We start from the raw sequence: 10832 nt of genomic DNA, 5'->3' as shown, positions 1-10832 counted from the left end.
AAACATGCTCACTCAAGGGCTACTTTGAGTTATCAAGAGGTCTCTCCTCTTTATGGTGACAATTGCCTCTTCTGACTTGAAAATGTATTAATACATGAAACAGCAACTTAAACAAAATCACTGAAAATTAGTCTAAAAACTATGACAGTTAAAGAATACCTCTAGTACAGTTGCAGAACATTCAAACACAGAACAGCTAAACCGAGGCAAATAAAGCTGCCTGAAGATTTTTTATCTCCCTTCATTTTTATCCCTAATTTTAGTGTAACTGTGTTAGTAAAGACAGAGGAAGGTGTTATAGTGAGATTCTCTGATGTGACAGTTATAATAGATAACAAAATAGGAAAAGAAGATACTGCCTATTTTAAACTTCCAATTAACAAGGTACCGAACATGATTTACCAGTTTGTTTTACTGAACAGGCAATTGAAATGGCTCTGAATGTAAGAGAAGCAGAGGAAAACAAATTAGGGTGAGGAATGGAGAAGCCTACTACTATGTGGGGCCAAGCCTCAAGAGAGTATTCCAGGGGTGGTTCCCCTAAAATATTTTCAGTATTTTCCAGTTAATAAACAAGGTCAGAGGATGCATAGCTTTAAGAGAACATAACAAATTTCTTGGGATTTCTTGAACTGGAGTTCTAGTTTAAGATGTGGTGAGAATAACCCACCTCGCTTTTAAGAGGCAGAAAAAGAAATACTCACTATTTTTTGTGTGTGAATGGTGACATCTAGTGGGTAATGAGAATTCTGGGCTTCTGTATCAAATACTGCATATCACAGAAGTTAATTAATGGAGGCATGCAATTAGCAAGAGCATCCTGCCATCTAGTACATTTCTTTTCCCATATTATTGTCAGGAAATGTGGTACTCAATAAAGGAAACATTAGTGTAGGTGCACATTTTGGCTTCATTCCATCATCTAAAAGGACTCCACTAGGTTTCTGTGAGAGTACTTTGTGAGGCACTTCATGATAGCACAATAAATGAAAATGACTGAAAGATTCACTTCTAAAATGTATTTCTAGTCCTAACATATTAATACAGAAGGACTACAGACACCTCTGAATAGCTCTAGAGCAGGTCCCTAATTCTGCAGATTGCTGTATCTTTTCATTGTTATCAAGGATGCTAGAGGACTATCCTCCTAACTTGCCTGGGATGCCTTAAATTCCTAAAGACAAGGGGTAAGAGTATTCTAGAAAGTTTCAGTGCATGCATTCCCACCACCAGAATGAGAATTAGTTAATTTGGAAGTGCCAAGTTAAGTTTAAATATGATGCATACATAACAACTTTTAAAAAATTCATTGAGAACCATGACAAAATTATTAATTTTCATAAAATTATTTGTCTGTTGAAGAACTAGATGGTAAAAATAACAATTAATATTAGCACTGTGTGAGAAATAGCTCATGAAAATAGTTTACACTCCTGACACCGAATTCCAAATAATCTTTAAAAATGATACATACCTGACACTGGAATAGATCATTTCTACATGGTCATCTTACAGTCTAAAATAGAAATATAAAAAAATCAAATGTGAGATGTACATTCTATATATGCACAGGCACGTGAGCACACATAACAGGCTACTACAAAAGGGCCATCTGAGATCTCCCCCAGTTAAAAAGTATGAGTTCCCCCTGAAAGGGATGTACATTTGTGTATGGTAACAGTTAAAACCATATCGACATCTGGCAGGTCTAACAACATTTCCATTTTTAACAATATTTGTATCCCTTATCATTTTATCTGCCAGGTATCTTTTGTTCAAACTCTGATATGTTTCAACAGAAGTATGGCTTAAAAGAAATACACAGCATCCATTTGCTATACATTGGCACTGTGTAATTAAAATTATTGCCTACTGTGTAATTAAATTGCGTGCCTTGAGGAAGATCAAATGCCTTTGTTTTGATCAGGCATAACTTTGTCTTCAAAACCCACACAGTCAGACCTGGGAGCTGAACTCAGGTCTCCTACCTGGCCATATCATTCCTCCTCACTAGGAATGAATAATCCCTCAACACAGTTCTTAGAGAGGTAACAACTGTTCCTCTGCATCTCATCCAAGAGCTCGTACCAGCGGCCCTCGCCTGTGCCAGAGAAACCAGTGACTATGCTCATAGACACCCACCAACATGGCAAGATGACCCTTGCCCAGCACACTCTCACTTTATTCCGCACCTGATTCTAGCACTCATTGCTACAACCGACTTTTAATTTTGCAGTGTCCCACTCTTGCAGTAGTAACAAGTGTACAGCATAGGACTAAATTACTTTTGACATTGTTTTTTGTAAATAATTTGATAAATAGTGCTGCCAGGTATAGTTATTAATAGTTCTGCCAGCTTCTGCCTCTATTTTATGCTCTTGTTCACTGAGAACGTTGTATAAAATTCATTTCAAACCTTAAATGGAAAGCACTACATAAACCTACACAAAAATTATTTTTATTAAAACGTAAACCAGAATCTAATCTGAACTAAGTAGTTCTGAGAAGCTATCTTCTCCAAAATGTGTTGAGTGGGTGTTCCCCGAGACTGGACGAGTTTGAATCAGCTTCTGTTTTATTTTCATCTTCAAAACCGGGCTGATTTTCCCTTGCTGTAGGATTTTGCTTGGGGAAATTGGAAGTCCTGTCTACAGAAATACGTGCCAAGAACACCCAACAGATTTGTTCCTTGTCTATAAAGAGCCTTTTTCTAGTTGACTACTATTCTCATGTTTATTACAGACACACTTATTTGCTCATAGGAAGATCTCACAAGGTAAAATATACCTGCAGCAATCAATCAACTCCAGCATAAATCTCCAATTAACTTTGTTGTAGCCACTTTCCTGAAGATCCCAGGCACAGAGAGATCTTTGACTGAAGGTGCCTCTTTCTCTTACATTGTAAGGCTTCACTGCAATGTGCTCATATGTAAATATCAGCAGTTTCATGTGTAAATCTCAAGTTTATTTCCCAAGCCAGCTGTCTGCATAAAAATTGACAGAGCCAGAATGCAAGCCTACCAGATGCATCTCCCATTCCCCCCAGAGTTACAACTGTTGTGCAGGAATCTAACTCCCAGAGTCTGATTTATTTCAGGCATGACATGTCTTGTTGAGATAATATGGGGATGTGGGCTCATAGAAGAGTGTCCCTCTGCCCTGTATTGCTCATGACCTATGTGTGCTGACGGCTGTGTCATAAACCACATTATGAAACTGGAACTGTTCAAAGACTGCAAATCTAAGCTAGGTTACAGTTCTGCAGAGATTGGGTAACAACATTCCAGCTATTTTGATGGGATGTCATCAATGTTCCCTTCATATTTCATATAAAAAGAGACTACAAAGATCAAAAAGTGCTAAAAGCCTTTCCAGCCTTGGGGAGATAAACTGCAGCACTGAGTTATGATGTGTCCAACAGAGTAAAGGTATTACCAGTACCAATAAAGTGAGTGGCATGCAGAATGAGAAATTGTAGAATTTTACTGACGTAATGCAGTTAGATTCAAGGTATAGTACCTATAGCAAACTTCCCAAGTTTATTTCAATTAGTCTTATTTGTGAAATTCCTGGCAGGTCTATTTGTCCCATGCTTCACAGCAAGGTCCTCTACCCAAACATCAAGTCTAAATTTACTTAATTAGCAGCAATTTCCCCTAATGTTGCCTGAACAATTGTCTCTATGTGACCTTACTCATGCTTATGTGACTGGCAGCTTTTCCTCTGAGGCTTACTCCCAATTTTGCTGGCAGTTTCTGCAGTATTGTGTGCTGCAAAACAGAAGGCAGCTCTGGGAAATTTTGTTTCCCCTAGTAGGTAAATGTCATAAAGTATCTAAAGAAGTAATGCTTGTTTTGTAGAAAACACACTTTGTTTTGTATTCTAGATCTGCAAAAATCTATACAGACTCCTTAAAAAATGGTTGGAAGGGTCTTCTGGATGCCATCTAGTCAAATCTCCAGCTCAAAGCAGAGGGAACATCAGATTTAGACCATGTTCTCAGTCAAGTCCCCAGAGATGATTACAAAGTCTCTCTAGGAACTTATTCCAGTGCTTAACCAGCCACATTAGGCATTTTTTTTTCTCTATATATTCATTTGGAATTTTCCTTGTTTTGACATGTGCCCTTTTCCTTCCTTCTTTTTGCTGTGCACTTGAGAAGAATTCACCTCTATCTTCTCCACTTTAGGTCACGTAAGACTTGCATTAAACCCATTTCAGCCCGGTTTTCCCCACACGAAACAAACCCAGGTCCCCAGTGCCCTGTGAGTGACCCCTGCTGACCTTTGCCTTGCCCTTGGAGCTGGAGGGGACACGACACCGGGGTCCCGCCGCAGGTGCATCACAGGGAACCGGCCACACCCGCCCCGCTGGCCCCACACGGTCATTCCTCACAGCTGCGGGGCCTCACGGCTCACTCATCTTAAACCCCTGAACACTTTTTTTCGCTTTTTTTTTTACCAGAAAACCAGGGCCACATTCAAACCAGAACACTCCTGCGCAGATTCACGCAGCAGCCACAACCACAGTGCACGAAAAGGTGGGTTTTAGTCTGTACCGCTTCGTTTTTCACTGAAACAACCGTACCTCACACCTGCCCGGCTGCGCGCGCTCGTCACACACAGCGACGGGAGGGGGGGGGGCGGAGAGCGGGAACCGGTGGGACGCGGAGCCGAGCCCGTTGCGCCGCAGGGGAGCGCGGTGGGACGCGGAGCCGAGCCCGTTCCGCCGCAGGGGAGCGCGGTGAGACGCCGAGGGACTCCCGTTCCACCGCGGGACTCGAACTCCCGGCGACCGCGGGCACCGCCCCATCCCGCCCGCTGAGGGGCGGGCCCGGCTGACTGACAGGACCGCCCCGCCCCGCTCCCGCACGTAACGGAGGTGGGATGACGTCACTTGGGCGGGCCAGGAGCGGCGCGCGCTCCCTCAGGTTCCCCCTCAGTTTATGAAAAAAGGGAACAAGGGATTTAATGGATCAATATTGACGAGGCAGCTCTCGAACCGTTGAATAGAAGTTTTATTATGGAAGCCTTGGCATCAATCTGACTGTTATTCCTAATAGCTATGTTACAAACAATTATTTGCCTGTTTCATGCTAAGCTTTCTGTGACAGTTGCAAAACAAAGAAAATGTGAGGTTTAAGACCTATGTAGTAGTAAAAGTTACATGTTTGCTAATTTATGAGAGTGAAGACCTCACTAAATGAATGTTAGTTTGGATTTTAAATGCAACCAGACCTTACACAGTACGAATAGGCTTTTAGACAGATAACCAGTTAACAGAAGGAATGACAATCCAGGGTTTAGCATTTTGTTATTTTCACGTGTGGCAGCACAACACAAGATACAACTCAGAACTGCCAAGTTCACCTGTAGTATCCTAAGTAATAGCAGAAATGGTGGAATGTCTGTCCGAAGTCAGTTCCTGCCAGGCAGCTTGGCCAAACGGAACATACACCTGCCCTCCATAATTTCACATACAAGAAACTGGAAGGACTTTGCTTGGAATGAAAGGACATCTGATCAATTATTTTTAAATTGGAGTTACTTAAACTTTCAGAGGAGCAAAGCTTCCTGCACTTTAACCCAATAAAATGTATTTAAAAGAAGTTTTGAGTAGTCATGAGTAATACGGTCAATTAAGTGTATACTTACCAGGCATATCTACTTTTACAGGATTCTATTTAACAGCGATCCTGGCAGCATCCTGTAGATCCTGGAATCTCCAAGCTGCAGTTTGCTCCCGTCAGTAGTGCCTGGATGCAGGATTCTGGCCCGACCTCACCCAGAAGAAACTCAGTAAGTACTGGTTGGATGAGACCCCAAAAGTAATCAAAGGATACTGCTACAGTGGTAGGTAGAAACTCAACATCTTCCTTAGCAGTTTGGGTTTCTCCTGTCATTCTTCTAAGTATTCATGTAACATGCTTTAGGTATATACTGAAACATTAAAAACAACAGCTGGCTTAGTGGTGAGTTCTGTTGCTTAGAGATAATACAGATGCCTGATATATTTGGGTTCCCCAGCCGTCCCGCCCCAGGCACCCACCGCTGCACCCTCCAAACTGCTGCTGAACCCCATGTACCCATTGCAGAGGGTGAAAAATAAACGCGTGGCCGGCTCTGGGCTGGTCAGAGAACCAGGAGCTCTGGTACCAGTGAGATGTCCCAGCTGCTGCTTCCACCAGCATCTACTGCAGCCGAGGGCCAGGCTTTTACTGGGCTGTGAAGAAAAGATGCACTCCAGATCACGCACATGCACATCACTGCAAACCAAACTTTTTCATCGTAATTTCTGGACAAAGTAAATGCAGCACCTTACCTGTGGGCCAATGAACTCGTTAGTTCGCTCTGCCTTCACATCCTCGGCTGAGTCACACTTGTGTGGGTAGCTTGTCACACTCTGTCTGCCCGTGAAAAATTTTGCTGGTGTAGTTTTGTTGAGGAAAGGAACGAAGTCAACACACTTGTAGTATGTGGCACGTTGGTGAAGACTCCCATCTCAGTTTCATTTTTATTCATTATGCTTATTCCATGCTGGTGACCCAAATGACACTAGAAAAGTGAAATCCACCCTCTCTGCTGCCGGGAAAGAAGGCAACTGGTGCCTTGAACCTTCACTGAGAGGTGGGGCGATATTGCCAGGACAAGCTCCAACATGGGGTGAGCAACACGGCAGCAGAAGGGATGGGATCCCAGCCGGGGCAGCAGCGGGATCGCGGGACAGCTGCTGTCACACCAGCACAACGCTCCTCTCCCCGCGCTGGAGCTGGGAAGGGGAATTTGCACAGAATGCAGCGGTGCTGCTACAAACTGCAGCTGGTGACGCCACCAGATGAGATCCAAAGCGCTTGAGGCTCCAACCCTGTCTCAGGCACTGAGCAAACTGATGAACATTCAGCCAGCAACAGCAGAGGTGTGCCCACACAAAACAGCTCTCGTGCTGCTCACCAGGGTATAAACTTACAGCTCCTCACGTTATGTTAGTGACATCCATGATGCAGAGGAAACTCCTGCATAATGGAGGAATTTATTTGCAGCTACAAAGACCTGAAATACAGGCACTGTCAATCACAGAATCGTCTTGGTTGGAAAAGACCCTCAGGATCATTGAGTCCAACTGTTACCCCACCCCTGGCACTGCCCCATGTCCTGAGAACCTCATGTCCGTCTGTCCAACCCTCCAGGGATGGTGACTCCAGCACTGCCCTGGGCAGCCTGTTCCAATGCCCCACAGCCCTTTGGGGAAGAAATTGTTCCCCACATCCAACCTCAACCTCCCCTGGCGCAACTTGAGGCCGTTTCCTCTCGTCCTGTCACTTGTTACTTGGGAAAAGAGACTGACAGGTCTTAGACATAAGGAGAAAGTTTTGGATCACCTTGTATTTCAAACTCTGCAAGCACCTGGGTTGGTCTTTTTCTTCTTTAAATAACCGCCCGTTATTTTTGTCATATTCGCATCTTATGAACCACCTTGCAGCAGCTGCATCACGTAACAAGGACAAAGCGTTACTGCGACCGAGCGCGGCCCCGACAGCGGCAGAGTGTGAAGGTCGCGTTTTCCTTCTCTGCCTTTCGGGAGGACATCACGTAGTCGGCTAACTCAATCACTTCATTTGGGCATAGGAAAACTTTTATTTACAACATGTTAATTAAAAAAATAGTTGACAAAAAAGGCATACAGTATTTTATACTAAAAGAATAAAGATTTTTATTAAGCACTGTAAGTTGCATTCAATAGCCTTCAAATACACCACACCACAATCCATCTACAACCAACCAAACCCAACAGTAGTTCATTCTTGCACAATCCATGAGTTGGGGCAGAACTCCCTTCAACTTACATTAAGATACCTACTTAGCTCTTGCGGGCAGGGAACGGGGAATTACACCTCATTTCTGATCACTAATGTGTGATGAAGAGCATCAGGAGAATTATATGAAAACGAATATAAAGAAATGATTCTGATTTTGAAGTACATTAAGTTTGGAAACACTAACAAAAACATCAAAATGATACAGGTATATTTGCTTATACTAAATTCTTGATGGGAAAGTTCTCAAGAACAAGCCATTTGTTTCCTGCTACAGAAGGGGGGTACTTTTTTTTTTTTTGTTTTTGAAGATCAAAGCTTTTTTTTTTGTTTTTCACAGAATTTCATATTTGCTAATATGAAGGCATAAAACAGCAACAGAGAACAATAATGCATACAGCAATGAGTACACCAGGGTAACGTTGATATTCAAAACGGCTAGATAATTTTTTTTTAAGTTTTAGAATAAATGCAACAGAGGTCAATAATCACAAAATTTTAAGGTTAGAGCAAGATCAGTCAATGACTAAACATAGTTAACATCTTTTATAGGACTATTACTGATTATTAGCTTTTTGTTTTGCAAATGGGCACAGTACTTGTAAGAATGGAAGAAAGAGGACAATAACATGCATAATATTAACTACACACTTTAAAAATTATGAACCATGCAGAAGTTTAGCTCAAATAGTAGTACTAATGGTCTACGTCTGATTCAAAACCACATAGTTCATTGATCACGGATGCATGGTATTAGTCACAAAAAGTTTCAGAACACATTGTGTTTATTTTGAAAGGTCATTTGCATCTTCTATTATTTCAAGTTTATCTCCATTTAACTTGCTTGTAAAGTATGTATGATGTATATTTAAAATCAGCAGAACTGCAATATTACTCTATAATTTTTCGTTTCGATAGTTTGCACATTTTAACACAAAAGAACCACATCAACGGTGATGAAATTCAAGAAAGAAAAAACTGTGGTTGTGCCTTTTTCCCCCCATAATCATGAAATCAAAGCCTTAAAGAAAGCTTTATTGTGACACAGTAATGCAAAATCAAATATAATGGCATACATATGGTGCCAAGTACTAAAAATTATATTTTAAGCTATATATACTTAAAGACTGCCAAAATTTGTTTTCTTTATATTTCAAAAAAACAAAACTACAAGCTTTTGTCATAACCAGTTTAAACTTTATGTATACTTCATTTTAAGTGCGGGAGTCAAATGCTCTTCATTCTGTTTCTTTTTTGTTTTATTGTAGCATTTTGACTACAACTGGTTAAAACTAAAAATGTGTTGTTTAAATCTCTGACATCAAAGAGGGATCCGAATTTCCAAAGTCCTCATTTTTCTCTTACGGAAAGGAAAAAATGTACGTAACTGTAGGCTCTCTTTCTTTCCAGATATTCCTAATCCTGACCCTTCCCAACATCCTTCACCCTCTATAAAAAATAAGTTTACTCTTCTTTTTTTAAGACAGTGGCCTCAAGAGTATCATCTTTATGGCAAACACTGTCTGCATTTAGTGCATTTAAGTGAGGATTTGTATTGCACATTTTAGAGTCATTACTCAAGGCACTTTCAGACTGATTGGAAGCCCTGATGTCTCCTGTATTCCCATTCATCTGGGAAGCTGGTTTTTCCTCATTCACAACTCCATTTTCAGCCAGGGATCCATCTGAAGACACAACTGAGGATTTAGATTCCTCTGATTTTGACTTAAGTTCTTTGGCTACTTCTTCTGCTGAAGCAGCATAAGGAGGTTTGCCCTATTTTTTAAAAAAAGAAGAGAATTACTGAAGAGCCACCGCTATATATTTACAATCTGTTACAAAGACACTAGTAAGGCAGCATGCAGTGCGCAGAAGTATGGCAAGTGAATACCGAATAGTATGTACTGCTGGAAAAAGAGGCTGCAGAACAAAATAAAGAGCAGAGGTGAGAGAATTTGCAGGATTTCTGACGCCTTCTAGCCAGGTCTGCTGAGGCTCCGGGGGTAAAATGCCCTTTCTAACCTGGATGCTCCAGTTACTGCACAAGGGAAGAGCTACATCAACATCTGGACACCCCCAAACTGAGAATCAATATACAGCTTAACTCTGCTTCTTGGTTCATATATGTTATCATTTAATGATATGATTACATGTTATTCAAATACAAACAAAACCTTTTTTTTCCGACAATTTTTAAGGAAGTGCAAAAGTACCATGCAATATTATCTATACTCTAAATGCTTCTGAGATTAGGAAAGTGACTTCATACGAAAAGCATAGAGTAGAATCTTACAAGGCTGAGTATAGCAATAAAAGCAGATTTATGCAGCATTAGAACGTTATTTAGTTTTTCAGCATCTGCAACAGTGAATCTGAGCGATCCAGAAACATAATAAGCCTTAAGCAACAGAACAAAGTAAGGAGGTTGGGTTGCCAAGAAGCAACATTCTGATCTGTCGCGCTGTTCACAAAGTCAGGTACTAAGAAATTACTGAAGATACGGACATCTTACACACCTCAAACAATAGCAAACAGCTTCAGAGTGTAATTACCTTAACTTTGACACACTAGAAACAGCATGGTTAGTACTTTCCTGAATTGCTGAAAGACTCTGCAGGTCAGAACTGCTGTTCTCTAACATCAGTGTCTAACATCATGTTATCCAGATCATCACAAAAAATTCTGCAGTTACATCTCATGGGTATATGACCAGCATTGAGGACAGTGAGTACGTACCACGTGTGGCTGTGTATTTCTTTACAGGCTTTAGTAAGTGTTAAGTTTTAGAGTAAACAGACGCTTTTGTTTCTTCCCAGATCAAGAGCGAAAGCTCTTTTCTGGTGAAAAAACAGGCTTATCTTACATTGGGTAACTACCAACTGTTGATTTGGGTCAGATTCTCCAGCCTGTGTTGTTATCAGCTCCCAGTGAGCGTCAGTAAAGCCGCTGCCCGGAGCACCTCATGTGGTGTAAATTCGCACATCTGAACCTCTGTCCGTCAGTCTGTCAGACGAGGA

At 41.4% G+C, this 10832-nt stretch overlaps 1 protein-coding gene across 4 annotated transcripts in view; it reads right to left on the bottom strand.

Annotated features, from left to right (window-relative positions):
* Nucleotides 1–7687: 7687 nt before the first annotated feature.
* Nucleotides 7688–10832, bottom strand: part of FAM120A (family with sequence similarity 120 member A) — a 56153-nt gene continuing 53008 nt past the window's right edge. For all 4 annotated transcript variants that reach the window (XM_082059851.1, XM_082059852.1, XM_082059850.1 and 1 more), the window contains one exon: nt 7688–9591. In XM_082059851.1, coding sequence (XP_081915977.1) covers nt 9280–9591 — 312 coding nt within the window. In that variant the 3' untranslated portion in view covers nt 7688–9279. The remainder of the gene's footprint in view (nt 9592–10832) is intronic.

This window comes from Streptopelia decaocto (genome assembly GCF_964273445.1).
Source record: "Streptopelia decaocto genome assembly, chromosome: 8".
Lineage (NCBI taxonomy): Eukaryota > Metazoa > Chordata > Aves > Columbiformes > Columbidae > Streptopelia > Streptopelia decaocto.
This window is presented reverse-complemented; position numbering and strand designations above follow the sequence as displayed.